Below are 22,638 nucleotides of genomic sequence, written 5' to 3' on the forward strand. Positions count from 1 at the left end.
ATAAGCGCGGAACAGAAGATCAGCAACCACAGAGCCATCGAGCGTGGAGATCTTCTTCGTATGATCACCGCCGCACACTGAGGATTGAATTCAAGGTACGCGTTTAAATACGGGGTACCTTGCATTCCTATTGGCTGATTTGATTCTTCAAATTCAAATCAGCCAATAGGATGAGAGCTACGTAAATCCTATTGGCTGTTCAAATCAGCCAATAGGATTTCAGTAGCTCTCATCCTATTAGCTGATTTAGATTTGAAGATCCAAATCAGCCAATAGGAATGCAAGGTAACCCATATTTAAACAGTTGACTTGAATTCAATCCTCAGTGTGCGGCGGTGATCGTATGAAGATCGGTGGTCTCCTGTTCCGCGCTCATCTCATCTCTGCGTCGTCTTGGTCCTGGAAGAAGATAGAAGACTTCACCGCTTGGAAGAGGACCTTCTCCGCCGGACTTCAGGAACGGTGAGTACCTATTTGGGGTTAGTAAGGATTTATTTTGTTTTTTTATTTTTTATTTTTTTTAGAATAGGGATTTTGGGCAGTGTAAAAGAGCTGAATGCCCTTTTAAGGGCAGTAAAATAGCTCAATGCCCATACAAATGCCCCTTTAGGGGCAATGGGTAGTTGGTTAATAGATTTATAAGGTTTGTTGCGATGTGGGTTAATGGCGGATTAGGGGTTAATAGTTTTATTATGTTTATTGCAATGTGGATGAATGGTGGATTAGGGGTTAATACATTTATTAGATTTATTGCAATATGAGTTAATGGCGGATTAGGGGTTAATATACTTTATTAAATATTGTGGTGGGGGTTGGCGGTTGACAGGTAGATAGATATTGCGCATGTGTTAGGTGTTAGTTAATATTTTCAGCCAGTTACTGGAGTTACGGTGCTCACATTTTCAGCGCAAGGCTTGCTGCGCCTGCCTATGTGTGGCGAAGCGAAAATTAAGTAAAATTTCTCAATTTTCGCCGCATAAGTCCTTGCGCTGAATATGTGATATCGATTTGCGACGCAGTTTTATATTAGCTTAATCACATATCACACATCTGACACATCTGTACTGAAACAAAATAAACAAAACTCACTTCAGAAGCCTCATCCCTGCTGTAGCTCCAAGTAAAGTTGTGGTTTCCTTATGTCGACTTTCTGGAATAATTGTCAGGGCTTTGTTCATGCATTCCTTTAAACTTTCCCCGGCTAGAGCAGGGTTGTCTGCATATGATGAAATCCCCTTTCCTGAAGACAAAAAATAAAATAAAAACCTATATTAACAATTTATTTGCTGCAGTTAGTTCATAGAAGAAATGTAGTATAAAAACTTAAATTATGCTTACCTGATAATTTTCTTTTCTTCTGACGGGGAGAGTCCACAGCTGCATTCATTACTTTTGGGAATTCAGAACTTGGCCACCAGGAGAAGGCAAAGACACCCCAGCCAAAGGCTTAAATACCTCCCCCACTTCCCTCATCCCCCAGTCATTCTGCCAAGGGAACAAGGAACAGTAGGAGAAATATCAGGGTAAAAAAGGTGCCAGAAGAATAAAAAATAAATAAACAGCCGCCCCATATAAAAATGTGGGTGGGGAGCTGTGGACTCTCCCCGTTAGAGGAAAAGAAAATGATCAGGTAAGCATAATTTAAGTTTTTCTTCTTAAACGGGGAGAGTCCACAGCTGCATTCATTACTTTTGGGAAAACAATACCAAAGCTATAGAGGACACTGAATGCAAAAAAAGGGCGGGTAGACGAGGCGGCCCATTCGGAGGGCACCACAGCCTGAATTTAACCAAACACCTGAAAAAACAAAAGCATCACCAGAAACAGAAGTATAAAACCTAAAAGGACCATGAGTAAAAACCAGCAAGGCCCTATTTAGAGACCGCTCAGAATCAGTAGATTCCACCGAGCACAAAGGCTCAGAGGAGACAAGTCCCACAGGCTCCAAGCCCACACTTAAACTTACCCACGATCCTAGGAAAGGGTACCTCCACCTACCCCCTGAACGGAAGAGGAAGAAGAAGAACTTAACAGAGATCTAAGGACCAACAAGCTAGGGTAAAAGGAAGCCTTGTTGAACTCCCAGCGAAAACAAAGGTTGCGACAGGACAAAAACGCATAGAGGACGAACTCCAACGCCCGAAAAAAGATAAGGGAGGAAAAAAACCCTACCCCTATCGGAACGGAAGTCCAAGGGACCATGTAATGCCCCATCCCTGGAGACCTAGAGAGACAAGGTAGACCCCATCCCTCAAACAGCGTGCAATCCACACACTGAAGGAGCAACCGAGGGAAAAAAAAAACACCCCCCGGGAACTGCCTAAAAATAGCACCATAAATCTTATCATGCTCCAGATTAAGCCACAGGCTTCCCTCTGCAACAGAAGTCTAGCGGACTCCTGCCGTTAACACTAGCCAACCAAGCTAGGAACTGCACCAGGACTCCCACAGAGGAAAAATTCCAAAGGAGTGTAGAAACCCACTCCCTCCCAGGAAAAACAAGGAAGTAGGAGAGCATCCAAAACCAGCAGAGAAAGCCCCCTGCTGAGGAAGGAAACACTGTTAAGCCTCCCAGTTAAGGAGGGAACACAAGATCTAAGTAAGATACGCGGTCCAGGCTCAGCCAAACAGACAGACCTCTGACCCTCTTTCCAAGGCAACAATCTCGGCACCAAAGCGACTGGCAATGTCCGAAAGCAGGGAAATGAACCATTCCCTGGACCACCCAGATCCTTAGTAAGGAAGAAGGAGGGGAACTAAATTGAATGTTACCAATGGTTAGAGCAAACTCCACCATTTGCTAACAAGACTGGCATGCTAACCAACTAAGCTATGACAGAACATAGGAGCTCTGGTTCCAGGATCCAGACACAGATCCTTACCCTACAATAAGGGACACTTCCCGGGAAAAGAGAGACTACACTGAATCAACAGTGACGGCACAATACCAGAATCCAACCCTTCATGATATCCTGCACGCAAGACAGGGGGGACCCCACTGAACAGAGGAAGACCTCCGGGGCACTAGGTGGATACTATGGTATGCCCCAATCTCCCTAAAGGGAGGAGAAAGCCAAATAGAACCGCTCACCCGCCCACAGGCATGGAAAGTGAGTCAGCAGACAGATGGCAAAGGCAATACCGATTGTTGAGGAACCAGTAGAAAAACAGCCATCGAGCACACTTTAAGGTACAAATAGCTGCAACAGATTGCGACTGCAATCTCCCACTTGCTAGGCAGCTAAACTACCCATCAGGCTTTTTCCAAGTCTCCGATAAGAGAAAAACAAAACCTCCTGAAAGGGCAAGTGGAAGTCTCAGAACTGGAAGGACTGAACCGCCCAAGACCAGTCTAAGAGATGCGGCCAGATATCCAAGACAAGAAACATGTCCGGAAAACAGGACATCCAGAAACCGACAGGACATCGGGAAACCGGAGCCGGCTACAAGGTAGTTACCCCTGAGGAACCATAGGGATACCTCATATGGAGAACCTGCACCCAAGGAGATGCAACCACAGCCACATCCAAAGGTCCTTGGACACTGGATTTTTGCTAAGCATCCCAGAGACAGAGAGCATATCTCCTAAAGGCTCGAGGAACAACCCCCCCCCCCAAGTTAGATCTCAAAACTAGATAATCCAGCTTGAGAAGATAAAATACAGGATCAACCTCCCGGAAACCCCTGTGGCTCAAGGAATTAACGATGGACGAGCCTCATAATTCCTGTCAAACAACAGATAAAACCAAGACATCTTAGTAAGGGCAGCTCAAGGAAAAAACAGAGACAAACGCATTCTCCAGAGCCCCAAAACCTTGGGAGCAGATGATAAACAGCAGGAGGAAGCCCGAACAGATGACCCCCCAACTAGCCCCAAGAAGGGGAAAAAAGAAGCCTAAGACATCCCAACCCCTCAAGGAAGAGTTACCGTCTTCAAGGTCTCAAAAATACGTCCAATAAGAATACCATAGAGGAGATAAAAATCTCCCCAACTTGGTACCCCAGATGTCCAAGGAGTCATCTAAACCTCCAGTCCTATTGGGAATGGAGAACCCTAGCTCCGCGGCCAAAGGACCTCCGTAACCCTACAGAGTAATTTTTAACAGAATCCCCTTCTGGAACTCCGCCAACAATCAGGAACAGGACAATGAGGACTGACTACAATCCCTCTGATGCCCCACCCAAAAGAAGAAACGAGAGCCAGCCTGACATCTAAGAACGAAAGGCCTCCTTTGCCATGTTTTAGCCGTGGAAGGGGCAGAGCCTCAACTAAAAATCTTTAAAAAATCATGGATGTTCCTCTCCAAGGAAATCTTTAGTAAAGGCGAAAGCTTTATTCGATATGAAGAGAAACCAGAGTATAACTAACTCCTCATTCAAGTGAGCAATTCACCACCCAACCAGGACAGCCGGTTATATTGGTAGCAAGTGGATGATATAGACCTTAAGGAACAGATAATAGCACCCGACCAGGACCAGCCTGCTACATAGGGCACTCAGCACTGTCCCAGGCCCCAGAAAATCAAAACCCCAATAGGAATCGACCAAAGGAACTATAGACATAACAATGTACTAACACCTTAACATGCAACTTACGCGGAAGTGCCCAAGCGACCACAAAATCGCTAGTATCAAATGCCAGAGAAGAAATGTTTCCCAACGGAAAAAATATAACAGGCATGAGCTTCTCAAAAAGAAATAAATACATCCTACCGGATCAAAGAAAAAGAGGGCAGCACACGCAGGTAAACGCCTAAGAAGAATGGGTACACTAACAGGACCAGCCAATCAGATACCCCAATCTCCTGAAGTTCAGGACTGGAATAAGATACCCCAAAAAGAAAGTAAATTGGAGACGACAAGGAGATTAACTTTATCCCCCCACGTCTAACCCAGCTTGCCGTCTGGAACAGAAGACCGAGGATCCCTCAATTCATTAGGATTGGGATCCTCCAGCAGCGCCAAAACATGCCACAGTTGGTCACGAAGGTGCGCCAGTCTATAACAAAAAGCAAGACTTACCACCGCCGGGGCAACTGACGACCCTGACCCTGAGGGTCGGGCCCTTGAAGCTTCAGAGGAAACCGCTTCCCTAGATGGCTGATCTGACCCAGACAATCCCACACCTGACGAGCCCTGGTTAACAGAACACGGACAGTATCTCATCAACACCTCCCTCTCAGGAAGATGTAAATGCGCCAACACCATAGATATGGCCATGCAGAACTGTGCCGTAGCCTCTGGAGGAAAAAAAACGCATTCCGGAGAAGCGGTAATGGCATTAGGGACTTGCGTAGCTAGGGAAGGTTCTAGGGCACACGACTCATGGGATGTGGGATCCCCAAGGGCTCGGCAGACACTAAGTTCCCTGTTGCGGGAAAAGAGAGCACTCTAAAGCGGCATTAACTGATGGGCATGGATTACCCGGGCCATCTTATACTCTTCGCAAGACGTAGAATCTGAATCATAGTCATCCGTCTCCAAAAAATCAGAATCCTCCATAAGTTGGATAGAAATTATGGATAGAAGAAAAAATAAAAAAGGCACCTTACACCCCCAATGGCTGGGGCACTCACCACCTCCTGAGACCCAGACAACTAGCAAAACAGACTCTCTCCGTTGCCACGCAGTCAGGAATATGGAAATGGAGTGCAGAACGTGACCACTCCTAGTCACAAGGTACACCGTGCAGACCAGAGAAAAGCATGCCAAGGCCACAAGAGCCGTGCAGCATGACAAAAAAGGCCGTTATGTTCCGATATAGCCACGAGACCTAACGTCACTACACCTTAGCAGATAGAATCACATAACAAACATGATTAAAAGTACCCCCTGTTCAATAAACCTCCTCAGGGAGATATTAACCCTTGATATCATAAAGATAAAGGAGTCCCACTAAGACCCTGACTTCTTCGTTTACATTATATTCACACATTGAAGTAAAATGAAACAATCTTACTGGAATCTATGCCGTGGAACAGGAACACGGCCCTTCAAGTGTGACAGATAGTAGCTTTGCTTCTGACATGGACTTGAGTGAAGAAAGCAGGCAGCGAAACTCGTCAACGCTGATTGCTAAGGAGCTGTTAAAATGAGTCGGGATGGTTTTGCAGAAAGACTCTCCCTGCATCTCCGGACTCTAATATTCATCCATGCTCTCACTGAGAGGCTGACAGGATAACTTAAAACCCCAGTCCCATTTCGAAGAGTACTACGCTCCATAAGAGACTATCTTTAATCTTCCGACAATTCTCTGCCAACCTCCTGTGACGAAAGGCAAAGCATGACTGGGGGTTGAGGGAATTTGGGGAGGTATTTAAGCCTTTGGCTGGGGTGTCTTTGCCTCCTCCTGGTGGCCAGGTTCTGAATTTCCAAAAGTAATTAATGCATATGTGGACTCTCCCCGTTTAAGAAGAAAATAGCACACAGCAGGCAAATGTTAGAGACACTCCCAGCATGCATTGCAGCAGGCACTATTTCATAGCAACAATGGCAAATGCAGCTTCAGAGCTCAAGTTAATAAGCAGTGGTTTTATACCTAAATTACCCAGAACCCACCATGATTTTTTTTGCTTCCTAACCTCTTTGGTGGAATCGAATCATCCCAAACAAACAAAATGGCTGTGGCCAACCTAACCTTGCTACATACCTGTCCCTAACTGGTCTCAGCAGAAGTGATAAGAAATTGCAGAACAATGCACATTTTACTAACAAAATGACAGTCGACAGCCTTTTCTACTCCAGTAACAAGTCCAGATTGTTTCCTTCAAATAAGGTAAGTTTTTCAACTACAGGCTTGATAGTGCTTCATTTAACACAACCATTATTTACACGCTCATACATAATTGTCCCTAAACTGGATTCTGCAGAAGAAGGCTTTATCAGATAAGGAAAATCTAGATTTTAACATGGCGACGCATATTACTTTACAGCTACTAAAACGTATTTATTTCTTCAAGTTGAAACAACGAATATTTTTTGTAATGGTAGATTTTTAATTGTATTTGTAATGTTAGGACTTATTATTTTCTGTAATGTTATTTTTTTTTGCAATTTAGGTTTTTTATTTTTTGTAATTTATTATTAATTTTTAAGGTAGTTAGTATATTTTTGGTTTTATTTATGTGTATTTTAGTTGGGGTTAAGTTAGGGGGTGTTAGGTTAGGGAGCTTAGTTATTAGTTTAATATTTTGCATTGTGAGTGGTTGGCGGTTTAGGGGTTAATAGTTTAATTAGCTGTCTGCGTTGTGGGGGTTTGGCGGTTTAGGTGTTAATAGTTAAATTAGGTGTTTGTGTTGTGGGGGCATGGCGGGTTTAGGTGTTAATAGTTAAATTAGGTGTTTGTGTTGTGGGGGCATGGCGGGTTTAGGGGTTAATAGTTTCATTAGGTGTTTGCATTGTGGGGGGATGGCGGTTTAGGGGTTAATAGTTTATTTAGATACTTTGCGTTGTGGGGGGTTGGCGGTTTAGGTATTAATAGTTTAATTAGGTTTTTGCGTTGTGGGGGGATGGCGGTTTAGAGGTTAATAGTTTTATTAGGTGTTTGCGTTGTGGGGGATGGCAGTTTAGGGGTTAATAGTTTATTTAGATACTTTGCATTGTGGGGGATGGCGGTTTAGGGGTTAATACATTCTATTAGTGATTGCGATGTGGGGGATGGCGGTTTAGGGGTTAATAGTTTCATTAGCTGCTTGCGTTGTGGGGGGATGGCGGGTTTAGGGGTTAATAGTTTCATTAGCTGTTTGCGTTGTGGGGGGATGGCGGTTTTAGGGATTAATAGTTTCATTAGGTGTTTGCGTTGTGGGGGGATGGCGCGTTTAGGGGTTAATAGTTTCATTAGTTGTTTGAGTTGTGGGGGGATGGCGGTTTAGGGGTTAATAGTTTATTTAGATACTTTGTTTGTAGGGGTTGGCGGTTTAGGTGTTAATAGTTTAATTAGGTTTTTGCGTTGTGGGTGGATGGCGGTTAAGGGGTTAATAGTTTAATTATATACTTTGCGTTGTGGGGGATGGTGATTTAGGGGTTAGTACATTTTATTAGTGATTGCATTGTGGGGGGATGGCGGTTTAGGGGTTGATATTGCGCGTGTGTTAGGTGTTTGTTAAGGCTTCCAGGGAGTTACTGTGCTTTTTTACTATGCACAAGGATTTCTGTGCCTGTCTATGTGTGGCAAGCTGAAAATGGAGTAAAATATCTCCATTCTGCTCACGTAAGTCCATGTACTGCATATGTGACGCCAGTTCTATTTTAGTTTATGGGAGTAAAAACTGCGCCGAAGTGTAAAATATACGTGTGTAACTGCACCGGGTATGTGATCGCTCCATTAGACTAAAAATTAGAAACACTGTTTTTTGCGCACGTCGCCAAATATGTGATCGAGACCCTCATGTCGGACTCCCACAGATTTTTGCAATGTGGGATTGAGTAGTGTTGCCTGCTGTTTTGCACAAAAATACACATGACACATAATACCTCCTGACACATATATCTCCTTCACCAAAGGTTGACCTTAACCCCACCCTTGAACCTGCATATATATTTTTTACAAGCAATATTATTTTCTTTGGTTGTCATTAACAAACACAACAGTGATTGACCCCTTTGTTTGCCAGTAGCACACATGAGCAGTATTTTTACACCTCCATGGTCCCCAGTAAAAAAACACAGGACAGTGTTTTTACCCCAGTAGCTAGTTGCTAAAACTAACACACACACACACAAACACACACAAAGAGCAGTATTTTAACACCATCTAAATTGCTAGAAGTATTATTTTACCCTTCTTGGCTGCCAGTAACACCCAGAGTAGTACATGTGCAATATTGCTTCTTTTTGGGCCATATTTGCAATACATAGAGGGCAAACTTAAAAAAAATGGACATTTAAGTGCCAGTATTTTTATACAGATTTTAGTGACCAACTTGGTAAAATACTGAACTATGGGGCTGAATACTGGACACCTGGCAACCATAAACAAGAGTCCAGCAGGCCCATTTATCAAGCTCCGTATGGAGCTTGAAGGGCCGTGTTTCTGGCGAGTCTTCAGACTCGCCAGAAACACAACTTATGAAGCAGCGGTCTAAAGACCGCTGCTCCATAACCCTGTCCGCCTGCTCTGAACAGGCGGACAGGAATCGCCAGACATCAACCCGATCGAATACGATCGGGTTGATTGACAGCTCCCTGCTGGCGGCCGATTGGCCGCGAGTCAGCAGGGGGCGGCGTTGCACCAGCAGCTCTTGTGAGCTGCTGGTGCAATGTTAAATGCGGAGAGCGTATTGCTCTCCGCATTTAGCGAGGTCTTGCGGACCTGATCCGCAGTGTCGGATCAGGTCCGCAAGCCCTTTGATAAATGGGCCTGCAGAACTGCAAGTGGGAATATCAGAACAATAAGTATGCCTAAAAATATGTTTAGAGCTAAGATTATCTTAAAACCTAAACAAACAATGATTTATACAGTGAGTGAAATATACTGTAGCCTATGACCTACATCATATCTCTCATGGGCTGTTCATTCCTGCTATGATTCGGTGCTATAGAATTTGGAAGCACTATAGAAATAATAATAATAATAATAATAATAATATGCTTGTAGTATTGGCAGGGTGAGTGGAAGCAAGTTTATTTTCTTTATATTTTAGGATACTCAACTATAATAAACTAATGAGGATTTTTTTTTTTCTTTAATGAATGGTCTTGGGCAAAAAGAGAAATTGTAACGTTCAGCCTCTTTTTTTTCACATGCAGAAAAGCAAAACAAAGTGCTTTTTACATTTGGCTTGCCGGAAACCGAAGTTATGAAGCAGTGGTCTAAAGACCGCTGCTCCATAATCTGTCCGCCTGCTCTGAGGCGGCGGACAGAAATCAACCCGATCGAATATGATCGGGTTGATTGACACCCCTGCTAGCGGCTCACAAGCACTGCTGGCACAATGCTAAATGCCGAGAGCGTATGCTGTCGGCATTTATCAATGTGCAGCGGACAACCGCTATATCGGATCATGTCCGCTCGCACAATCATAAATATGCCCCTTAGTGCCTGTCCCATTGTGTAGGAACATTATCGCATGCCTCTCATCATTTCTCAAACGCTTTCAGAGACTGGGAGAGGGAAACTTCTGGCTATAGTGACCCATGGGAGTTGTGTTTCACAGGCCGTAGCCGAACGGATGAGGCTAGGCGTGCCATTAGCTGGGTCGTGTGTGATGCGGGTGGGCTTGGGCAGAGACAGTGTTTCAATGTCGCTTCACATGTACAATATACTCAGACTCCAGTTCAACTTTGATCCCTTTATTAACAGAACATATTAAAACTTGTTGTATAAACTTTAGCTATGACTTTCTTAACTGATCAAATCTCAACTTCCTGCTGCACTGCAGTTAAACATTTTATTAAATATCCCCTGGAACCAAACACTATCTTTTTGGTTCCACAAATATTTATACACACAGAGTGGGACATGGCAGTGCCAGGAAGGTCCCTGGTTTTGCTCTGGAAGCCGGAACAGTTGCCCTGAAGGGTTTGCAGTGGGAGGAGTAGAACCTCCAAACTGTTCCTATTTGAGAGCGACAGTCCCTGATTCTGACCTCTGTCCCTCTGCAACAGACATATTTTCCTATTTCCAGAATTTCCCTTAACCCCCAGTCATGGAGCCCCCAGACACGGCCACAAACCGCCCAGATACACCCACCGACCTCCCAGACACACCCACCGACTGTCACATAATCCCACCCACTAACCACCCACACAGCTACAATCTCACCCACTATCCCACCCCCTAAACTAACGACGACCAGCCCCATCAACCTCCTGAGTCCCTGATACTCAGCTATAAATGTCGGGAAGTATGGGAGGGACAGTGGAGCTGAGCCCCCAAACCGAGGCAATCCTGCTTATAGGAACAGGTTCTTGAAAAAAGTCAAGATATGGAATTTTATTTTGCACGTTAAGGACTTTGAACTACTAATGCGTGAGCAGGGCTTTTTTTGTGAGGGTACTCAGGGTACTGAGTTTCCCCACTTTCTGCCAACTCATAAGAGGTAATATTTGTAATCACCATGTAAATACTCTAGTTTTCATAAGAGGGGGCTGCAAAATACATCAAACATTCGGCTAGATTACAAGTGTTGTGGTACGGCTTTTAACACTGAAAAAATGGTCATTCCAGCGTAATGGCCTGGAACATATATTAACAAATTTTAGCCTGTAACGCAACGTCCATTCCGCACTCAAAAAAATTACTTTTTTTTGTGGGATTTTCATAGCGCCGGTATTACAGGTTGTGCGTTCAGGCTAAAATGCTTGCGTTACAGCCTCTACCGCCATCTGAGAGCCGTAATTATAGATTTTGCGAAACAAAAATGTTTCACAAAACTCATAACTAAAGTGTTACAAAGTACACTAACACCTATAAACTACCTATTAACCCCTAAACCGCCACCCTCCCGAATCGCAAACAGTATATTAAACCTATTAACCCTTAATCTGCTGCCCACCCACATCCTGACTATTAAATAAATGTATTAATCCCTAATCTGCCGTCCACCCACCCACATCATTAACACTATTTAAATATATTAACCCCTAAACCATTGCCGCCACTAAATAAACCTATTAACAACTAAACCTCTGGCCTCCCACATCACTGTCTCTAAATAAACCTATTAACTCCTAAACCACCGGCCCCCCCATCACAAAACCCTAAATTAAACTATTAACCCCTAAACCTAACACCCCCCTAACTATAAATTAAAATTACAATATAACGATATTGAAATAAAAATAAACCTAACATTAAACTATAAATTAACCTAACATAACTATTATAATAAAATAAAAAAATACTACACATTAAAAATCTAAATGACAAATTTGAAAAACCCTAACACTGGGAAAAAATTTAAAATCTAAAATTACAAAAAATAATAAACACTAAAGGGGCATTTGTATGGGCATTGCCCTTAAAAGGGCATTCAGCTCTTTTTCACTGCTCTTAAAAGGGCATTCAGCTCTTTAACAAAAGCCCAAAGCCCAAAAAACCCCCCAAAAAAACAACCTAACACTAACCCTAGAATATCTACTCACGGTTCCTGAAGTCCGGACATCCATCTTCATCCAGGCGGTGAGAAGTCTTCATCCAGGATTTCAGTAGCTCTCATCTTATTGGCTGTTTTAAACAGCCAATAGGATTTCAGAAGCTGTCATCCTATTGGCTGATTTGATTTTGAAGAAAGAAATCAGCCAATAAGAATGCAAGGTACACCATTTTGAAACGGCTACCTTGCATTCAACTTCAGTGTACGGCGGTGACCATATGAAGAGAACGCTCCAGCGCAGGATGGCTTCCAGGATGGCTTTCAGGATGGTTCCGCTCCGCGCCGCCGGGATGAAGATAGAAGACTTCCCCGAGATAGATGAAGGTGTCGCCGCCGAGTATTAGGGGTTAATAGATTTCTTATAGTGTCGTCGATGTCGGGGAGAGGCAGAATAGGGGTTAATAATTTGTTTTGGTGTTGTGATGCTGGGGGCGGCGGATTAGGGGTGTTTAGACTAGGGGGTCAATTTATCAAGCTCCGTATGGAGCCTGATGCCCCTGAAGGCTCGCTGGAAACAGAAGTTATGAAGCAATGGTCTAAAGAGCGCTTCTCCATAACTTGCCCGTCTGCTCTAAGGCTGCGGACAGAAATCAACCCGATCGAATAAGATCGGGTTGATTGACACCCCCTGATTGGCCGTGAATCTGCAGGGGGCGGCATTGCACCAGCAGTTCACAAGAACTGCTGGTGCAATGATAAATGTCGGCATTTATCGATGTGCAGCGGACATGATACGCTACTTTGTATCATGTCCGCTCACACTTACATAAATATACCCCTAGGAGTTTATGTTAGGGTGTTGATTTAAATGTAACTGTTTTTCCCCATAGACATCAATGGTGGTTGCATTACGGAGATTTTACTTATTCCGCACTTCAGGTTTTAGTTTTTTTTCTAACACTCTCTCCCCATTGATGTCTATGGGGGAAAGCGTGCACGAGCACGTCAAATCAGCCCTTGGATTTTGTGCAGTATGGAGCTTAACCATATCGCACGCACATGGATGTTTTCAGTAATTTGTAATTAGTTGGCGTTAGTTTCGCACCCTGTTTAGTGCCAAAACTCGTAATCTAGGTGATTGTAAATTATCTTGTCCCTTTGCTTTTCTCAAAGTAACTGAGCAGAATATATCAATCGGCACATTTTTTTTTTAGTACCAGCACCTTTTCTTTAACAAAAAAGCACTGCGTACATGTATATAATACCTAGTTCCCAAGCTAAAGACAAAATTGCAGTGTCGAGCCAGGCGTAGTACCAAAGTGAATTTACAGACTGGTACTATTGTGTTTCATTTACTCAGTTGTATCTGTAGTACTTTTTATGGCCTAGATTTAGAGTTCGGCGGTAGCCGTCAAAACCAGCGTTAGAGGCTCCTAACGCTGGTTTTGGGCGCCCGCTGGTATTTGGAGTCAGTGATTAAAGGGTCTAACGCTCACTTTTCAGCCGCGACTTTTCCATACCGCAGATCCCCCTACGCCATTTGCGTAGCCTATCTTTTCAATGGGATCTTTCTAACGCCGGTATTTAGAGTCGTTTCTGCAGTGAGCGTTAGAGCTCTAACGACAAGATTCCAGCCGCCTGAAAATAGCAGGAGTTAAGAGCTTTCTGGCTAACGCCGGTTTATAAAGCTCTTAACTACTGTACCCTAAAGTACACTAACACCCATAAACTACCTATGTACCCCTAAACCGAGGTCCCCCCACATCGCCGCCACTCGATTAAAATTTTTAACCCCTAATCTGCCGACCGCCACCTACGTTATACTTATGTACCCCTAATCTGCTGCCCCTAACACCGCCGACCCCTGTATTATATCTATTAACCCCTAACTTGCCCCCCACAACGTCGCCGCAAGCTACTTAAAATAATTAACCCCTAATCTTCCGACCGCAAATCGCCGCCACCTACGTTATCCCTATGTACCCCTAATCTGCTACCCCTAACATCGCCGACCCCTATGTTATATTTATTAACCCCTAATCTGCCCCCCACAACGTCGCCGACACCTACCTACACTTATTAACCCCTAATCTGCCGAGCGGACCTGAGCGCTACTATAATAAAGTTATTAACCCCTAATCCGCCTCACTAACCCTATCATAAATAGTATTAACCCCTAATCTGCCCTCCCTAACATCGCCGACACCTACCTTCAATTATTAACCCCTAATCTGCCGACCGGAGCTCACCGCTATTCTAATAAATGTATTAACCCCTAAAGCTAAGTCTAACCCTAACACTAACACCCCCCTAAGTTAAATATAATTTTTATCTAACGAAATAAATTAACTCTTATTAAATAAATAATTCCTATTTAAAGCTAAATACTTACCTGTAAAATAAATCCTAATATAGCTACAATATAAATTATAATTATATTATACCTATTTTAGGATTAATATTTATTTTACAGGCAACTTTGTAATTATTTTAACCAGGTACAATAGCTATTAAATAGTTAAGAACTATTTAATAGTTACCTAGTTAAAATAATTACAAATTTACCTGTAAAATAAATCCTAACCTAAGATATAATTAAACCTAACACTACCCTATCAATAAAATAATTAAATAAACTACCTACAATTACCTACAATTAACCTAACACTACACTATCAATAAATTAATTAAACACAATTGCTACAAATAAATAAAATTAAATAAACTATCTAAAGTACAAAAAATAAAAAAGAACTAAGTTACAGAAAATAATAAAATATTTACAAACATAAGAAAAATATTACAACAATTTTAAACTAATTACACCTACTCTAAGCCCCCTAATAAAATAACAAAGCCCCCCAAAATAAAAAATTCCCTACCCTATTCTAAAATACAAATATTACAAGCTCTTTTACCTTACCAGCCCTGAACAGGGCCCTTTGCGGGGCATGCCCCAAGAATTTCAGCTCTTTTGCCTGTAAAAAAAAACATACAATACCCCCCCCCAACATTACAACCCACCACCCACATACCCCTAATCTAACCCAAACCCCCCTTAAATAAACCTAACACTACCCCCCTGATGATCTTCCTACCTTGTCTTCACCATGCCAGGTTCACCGATCCGTCCTGGCTCCAAGATCTTCATCCAACCCAAGCGGGGGCTAGACATCCACTGAAGAAGTCCAGAAGAGGGTCCAAAGTCTTCCTCCTATCCGGCAAGAAGAGGACATCCGGACCGGCAAACATCTTCTCCAAGCGGCATCTTCTATCTTCTTCCATCCGATGACGACCGGCTCCATCTTGAAGACCTCCAGCGCGGATCCATCCTCTTCTTCCGACGACTAGACGACGAATGACGGTTCCTTTAAGGGACGTCATCCAAGATGGCGTCCCTCGAATTCCGATTGGCTGATAGGATTCTATCAGCCAATCGGAATTAAGGTAGGAATTTTCTGATTGGCTGATGGAATCAGCCAATCAGAATATAGTTCAATCCGATTGGCTGATCCAATCAGCCAATCAGATTGAGCTCGCATTCTATTGGCTGATCGGAACAGCCAATAGAATGCGAGCTCAATCTGATTGGCTGATTGGATCAGCCAATCGGATTGAACTATATTCTGATTGGCTGATTCCATCAGCCAATCAGAAAATTCCTACCTTAATTCCGATTGGCTGATAGAATCCTATCAGCCAATCGGAATTCGAGGGACGCCATCTTGGATGACGTCCCTTAAAGGAACCGTCATTCGTCGTCTAGTCGTCGGAAGAAGAGGATGGATCCGCGCTGGAGGTCTTCAAGATGGAGCCGGTCGTCATCGGATGGAAGAAGATAGAAGATGCCGCTTGGAGAAGATGTTTGCCGGTCCGGATGTCCTCTTCTTGCCGGATAGGAGGAAGACTTTGGACCCTCTTCTGGACTTCTTCAGTGGATGTCTAGCCCCCGCTTGGGTTGGATGAAGATCTTGGAGCCAGGACGGATCGGTGAACCTGGCATGGTGAAGACAAGGTAGGAAGATCATCAGGGGGGTAGTGTTAGGTTTATTTAAGGGGGGTTTGGGTTAGATTAGGGGTATGTGGGTGGTGGGTTGTAATGTTGGGGGGGGGGTATTGTATGTTTTTTTTTACAGGCAAAAGAGCTGAAATTCTTGGGGCATGCCCCGCAAAGGGCCCTGTTCAGGGCTGGTAAGGTAAAAGAGCTTGTAATATTTGTATTTTAGAATAGGGTAGGGAATTTTTTATTTTGGGGGGCTTTGTTATTTTATTAGGGGGCTTAGAGTAGGTGTAATTAGTTTAAAATTGTTGTAATATTTTTCTTATGTTTGTAAATATTTTATTATTTTCTGTAACTTAGTTCTTTTTTATTTTTTGTACTTTAGATAGTTTATTTAATTTTATTTATTTGTAGCAATTGTGTTTAATTAATTTATTGATAGTGTAGTGTTAGGTTAATTGTAGGTAATTGTAGGTAGTTTATTTAATTATTTTATTGATAGGGTAGTGTTAGGTTTAATTATATCTTAGGTTAGGATTTATTTTACAGGTAAATTTGTAATTATTTTAACTAGGTAACTATTAAATAGTTCTTAACTATTTAATAGCTATTGTACCTGGTTAAAATAATTACAAAGTTGCCTGTAAAATAAATATTAATCCTAAAATAGGTATAATATAATTATAATTTATATTGTAGCTATATTAGGATTTATTTTACAGGTAAGTATTTAGCTTTAAATAGGAATTATTTATTTAATAAGAGTTAATTTATTTCGTTAGATAAAAATTATATTTAACTTAGGGGGGTGTTAGTGTTAGGGTTAGACTTAGCTTTAGGGGTTAATACATTTATTAGAATAGCGGTGAGCTCCGGTCGGCAGATTAGGGGTTAATAATTGAAGGTAGGTGTCGGCGATGTTAGGGAGGGCAGATTAGGGGTTAATACTATTTATGATAGGGTTAGTGAGGCGGATTAGGGGTTAATAACTTTATTATAGTAGCGCTCAGGTCCGCTCGGCAGATTAGGGGTTAATAAGTGTAGGTAGGTGTCGGCGACGTTGTGGGGGGCAGATTAGGGGTTAATAAATATAACATAGGGGTCGGCGATGTTAGGGCAGCAGATTAGGGGTACATAGGGATAACGTAGGTGGCGGCGGTTTACGGAGCGGCAGATTAGGGGTTAAAAGTGTAATGCAGGGGTCAGCGATAGCGGGGGCGGCAGATTAGGGGTTAATAAGTGTAAGGTTAGGGGTGTTTAGACTCGGGGTACATGTTAGGGTGTTAGGTGCAGACTTAGGAGGTGTTTCCCCATAGGAAACAATGGGGCTGCGTTAGGAGCTGAACGCTGCTTTTTTGCAGGTGTTAGGTTTTTTTTCAGCTCAAACAGCCCCATTGTTTCCTATGGGAGAATCGTGCACGAGCACGTTTTTGATGCCGGCCGCGTCCGTAAGCAACTCTGGTATCGAGAGTTGCATTTGCGGTAAAAATGCTCTACGCTCCTTTTTTGGAGCCTAACGCAGCATTTGTTTGAACTCTCGATACCAGAGTTAAATTTATGGTGCGGCCAGAAAAAAACCCGCGGAGCGTTAACAGCCCTTTTACCGCCGAACTCTAAATCTAGGCCTATGTGTTTTAATTAAAAATATGAACCATTGCATTATACTGAAAGTGCTTATATGATAGAGCTTGAGATAGCTCTATCTTATGTGAGTAATCTTCTTATGAAGGCTCACGCTATTTCCTTTGTCTGGTAAGTGTTGCGCTATTGTTTTTCTCTTTTTTGAGCTTCAAAGAATATTTGGAGAATATTCCATTGTCATAAATTATGAACTAATAAATCATGCTTCAAGCCGTTACACCAGCATCAGCTCTTATTCATGTGAGTTATATTCCATCTGAAGGCTAATATTATTGATATATCCCTACAGCACAATCTGTTTTACTTTTTTCTGAGGGTCATCAACATTAAAGTTTTCCTAAATACCTTTTGAAGATATATGATATATATATATATATATATATATATATATATACGCTTATCAGCCACAACATTAAAACCACTGACAGTTGAATTTAATAACATTGATTATATAATCACAATGGCCCTTGTTAAGGGGTTGAATATATAAGGCAGCAAGTGAACAGTCAGTTCTTGAATTTCATGTGTTGGAAGCAGGAAAAATGGTGATGGCTAGACGACTGGGTCAGAGCATCTCCAAAACGGCAAGTCTTATGGGGTGTTCCCTGTATGCAGTGGCTAGTACTTATCAAAAGTGGTGCAAGGAAGGACAACTGGTGTCAGGGTTATGAGCACCCAAAGCTCATTAATGCACATGGGCAGCGAAGGCTAGCCCGTCTTGTCTGATCACATAGAAGAGCAACTGTAGCTGAAATTGCTGACAAAATGAATGCTGGCCATGATAAAAAGGTGTCAGCACACACAGTGTATCGCAGTTTGCTGCATGTGGGGCAAGGGAGCCACAGACCAGTCATAGTGCCCATGATGACCCCTGTCCACCACTGAAAGCACCTTCAATGGGGACGTGAGTGTCCTGGACCATGGAGCAATGGAAGAAGGTTGCCTGGTCTGATGAATCACATTTTCTTTAAGATCTAGTGGATGGCCGGGTGCGTGTGCGTCATTTACCTGGGGAAGAGATGGCAGCAGAGACAGTGTTATGCTCAGGGCAATACTCTGCTGGGAAACCTTGGGTCCTGGCATTCATGTGGATGTAACTTTGACACGTACCACCTACCTAGAGATTGTTGCAGACCACGTACACCCCTTCATGGCAATGCTGTTCCCTGATAGCAGTGGTCTCTTTCAGCAAGATAATGCACCCTGCCACACTGCAAAAATTGTTCAGGAATGGTTTGAGGAACAGAAAAATGAGTTCAAGGTGTTGCCTTGGCCTCCAAATTCCCCATATCTCAATCTGATTGAGCATCTGTGGGATGTGCTGTAACAACAAATCTGATCCATGGCGGCCCCACCTCACAACTTGCAGGACTTAAATGATCTGCTGTTAATGTCTTGGTGCCAGATACCACAGGACACGTTCAGAGGTCTTGTGGAGTCCATGCCTCAACGCTGTTTTAGCAGCATGAGGGGGGCCTACACAATATTAGGCAGGTGGTTTTAATGCTGTGGCTGATCAGTGTATATATATATATATTTATATATTTATATATTTATATATATATATATATATATATATATATACACTCCCCGGCCACTTTATTAGGTACACCTTGCTAGTACCGGGTTGGACCCCCTTTTGCCTTCAGAACTGCCTTAATTCTTCGTGGCGTAGATTCAACAAGGTGTTGGAAACATTCCTCAGACATTTTGGTCCATATTGATATTATAGCATCACGCAGTTACTGGAGATTTGTCGGCTGCACATCCATGATGCAAATCTCCCGTTCCACCACATCCCAAAGGTGCTCTATTGGATTGAGATCTGGTGACTTTGGAGGCCATTGGAGTACATTGAACTCATTTTCATGTTCAAGAAACCAGTTTAAGATGATTTGAGCTTTGTGACATGGGGCATTATCCTGCTGGAGTAGCCATCAGAAGATGGGTACACTGTAGTCATAAAGGGATGGACATGGTCAGCAACAATACTCAGGTAGGCCCTGGTGTTTAAACAATGCTTAATTGGTACTAAGGGGCCCAAAGTGTGCCAAGCAAATATCCCCCACACCATTACACCACCACCACCAGCCTGAACCGTTGATACAAGGCAGGTGGGATGTATGCTTTCATGTTGTTTATGTCAAAGTCCACCCTACCATCTCAACGTTGCAGCTGAAATTGAGACTCATAAGACCAGGCAATGTTTTTCCAATCTTCTATTGTCCAATTTTAGTAAGCCTGTGTGAATTGTAGCCTCAGTTTCCTGTTCTTAGCTGACAGCAGCGGCACCCGGTTTGGTCTTCTGCTGCAGTAGCCCATCTGCTTCAAGGTTCGATGTGTTGTGCATTCAGAGATGGTATTCTGCACACCTTGGTAGTAACGAGTGTTTATTTGAGTTACTGTTGCCTTTCTATAATCTCGAACCAGTCTGCCCATTCTCCTCTGACCTTTGACATCAACAAGGCATTTTCGTCCACACAACTGCCGCTTACTGGATATTTTCTCTTTTTTTGGACCATTCTCTGTAAACCCTAGAGATGGTTGTGCGTGAAAATCACAGTAGATCAGCAGTTTTTGAAATATTCAGACCAACCCGTCTGGCACCAACAATCTTGCCACGTTCAAAGTCACTCAAATCCCCTTTCTTCCCTATTCTGATGCTCAGTTTGAACTTCAGCGTCGTCTTCACCACGTCTAGATGACTAAATGTATTGAGTTGCTGCCATGTGATTGGCGGATTAGCGATTTGTGTTACCAAGCAATTGTTTTATCCAATATGAAGATACCAGCAGTATCACCAAAGCAGTGCAAGTGCAAACGCAGACAGGAGCTCACTGCTAGCTTCTAGGTAAATCCAACAAACATAATGTCCACAGCACTTTCTTCAAAATCCTTCTTTATTTGGGGATGATTCTAGGGTAAAAAAAACAGCAGCAACGTTTCGGGTTGTACACCCTTAGTCATGCAATGTAATACTGTTCACAAACTCTCAATTTATAGCAACCCAGGTTACTTAATTAACATACACCTGTCTGTGTTTAATTAATTCTAATCCATGTTTAAAAAACAGGTAAGAAATCACCTGCCCAATCTAGTGGTAGATCCTAAGTTCTACATATTCATTCTTATATATAAGAAAAAGATACAAAAATACATTTAAAAACATTCTGTACACTGAGCTGAGCTAGATCTTTTACATAAATACAGACACATCATAATCTTTATTCATTCCCAAAGGCTTCATGGAATTTAGTGTAGATATCCAAAATAATTCTTTCCTTTTTAACATTAATTACCTATCGCCCCCTCTTCTAGGCAACTTAACTTGGTCGATAACCTGCCATCTCAAGTGACTAATAGAGTGGCCAGCTTCCAGGAAATGGGATGAGACTGGTGCCTCTTTGTTACTGCACCTGATATTTGATTTATGTTCACAAATACGGTCCCGTACCTTCCTTGTAGTCTCTCCTAAATAGATCCTGGAGCATCCCCAAATAAAGAAGGATTTTGAAGCAAGTGCTGTGGACATAACTAAGCAGTTGAACCGGTGTACCCAATAAAGTGGCCGGTGTGTATATATATATATGTATAGTATATTTTCGTCTTGTAAAAGTACAGTAAAGTCAAGATTAAATATTCATAATTCAGATAGAGCATGCAGTTTTAAGAGACTTTCCAATTAGATGATAATTTTCAAAAAGAGAGCAAGTAATGCAAACTAGAACACAAATAACAACAAATAAGAACAATTAGAAAATAACAAGGTATAGTATCATAAATAGTATCTAAAAGGTACAAGAATTGGAATCCCCAATCATTTATGACATTTAAAAGAAAAGGGGCATTGTTATCATTATCAATAGGTACAACAATAAAAAAAACGAGGGTTTAACAAGTTTGATGTATGTTTAGGCACTATCAATAACATCATAAAGCAATTATAAATTTAATAAACAGGAATTTTAGGATTTGTAAGAACCGGCCACTTACAAAATAAAAAGGGGAGCACTGGAAGCACTCAATAACATGTTCATCCACCCTGTTAGGTCCAATACAGAAAGGAAAATTACTGACTCTATTTTAGAGGGAAGTGCCCTAATTCTGAGCTCTGTCTGGCTGTCTCTCAGAGAGCCGTATGTCCCTATTTGCAAAAATTCCCTTAGCCCTACCCTTGCCACTGACATATTTTAAATGAATAGTAAAGCTGATTTACTAAGGGTTTCCACTTTTTCTCTTAAAAAGACCAAAAACTTTAAAAATATAAATGATTCATTCCTGATAAATTATTTTCTTTCGGAATGATGATAGTCCTTAGGGTTACATAACATATAGGATATAATTCCCACCACAAGGAGAAGGCCAAGAACCCACACAAGAGCTTAAAGATTCCCATCCACCTCTTATCTCTCCTCAGTGCCAAGCAGAGAATAGGAAACAGGTAGGAAAGACAAAAGCAGGGTCTATAGAGGTGCAAATTAGAACTGGCCCCCAAAACATTTAAATAGACAGGGCCTATGGACTATCATCATTCAAAAATAAAATAATTTAGTAGGTAAGCAAAAAAAAAATGTTTCTTTCATATAATGATTATAGTCCATAGGGCTCCATAGCGTGGGATTAATACCCAAGCAGATAGTCCATATGTTATGGAATGGGTGGGACAATTTTCTGTTAGTTCTTATTTTTCAGACACTGCAGCCGAAGGATTTTCCTGCCAAAAGGTGCTTGCAAAGAAGCAAAAACATTAAAGCTGTAACATTTTTAAAAGGTATGCAGAGAAGACCATGTTGCAGCTCTGCAAATCTGCTCCAAAGATGCATAATTTTGTAAAGTCTAGGAAGTTGCCACTAATCTTGTAGAATGGGCTGTGATATGTTTAGGGGGCGACTTTCCTGCCACTAAGTAAGCCTTGTGAACAGTAGTAGCCTTCTGCCCTTTACAAGTAATGAACAAACAAGC

At 42.2% G+C, this 22,638-nt stretch overlaps 1 protein-coding gene and 1 non-coding gene across 3 annotated transcripts in view; both read right to left on the reverse strand.

The window, feature by feature from the left end:
- Positions 1-22,638, reverse strand: part of LOC128642995 (ectonucleoside triphosphate diphosphohydrolase 8) — a 277,654-nt gene that overhangs the window by 61,126 nt on the left and 193,890 nt on the right. For both annotated transcript variants that reach the window (XM_053695915.1, XM_053695916.1), the window contains one exon: positions 1,090-1,240. In XM_053695915.1, coding sequence (XP_053551890.1) covers positions 1,090-1,240 — 151 coding nt within the window. The remainder of the gene's footprint in view (positions 1-1,089; positions 1,241-22,638) is intronic.
- Positions 4,242-4,362, reverse strand: LOC128643275 (U5 spliceosomal RNA). The gene has a single exon (XR_008399797.1). It is a non-coding gene; the product is annotated as a U5 spliceosomal RNA (small nuclear RNA).

This window comes from Bombina bombina, chromosome 12 (assembly GCF_027579735.1).
Source record: "Bombina bombina isolate aBomBom1 chromosome 12, aBomBom1.pri, whole genome shotgun sequence".
In the NCBI taxonomy this organism is placed as follows: domain Eukaryota; kingdom Metazoa; phylum Chordata; class Amphibia; order Anura; family Bombinatoridae; genus Bombina; species Bombina bombina.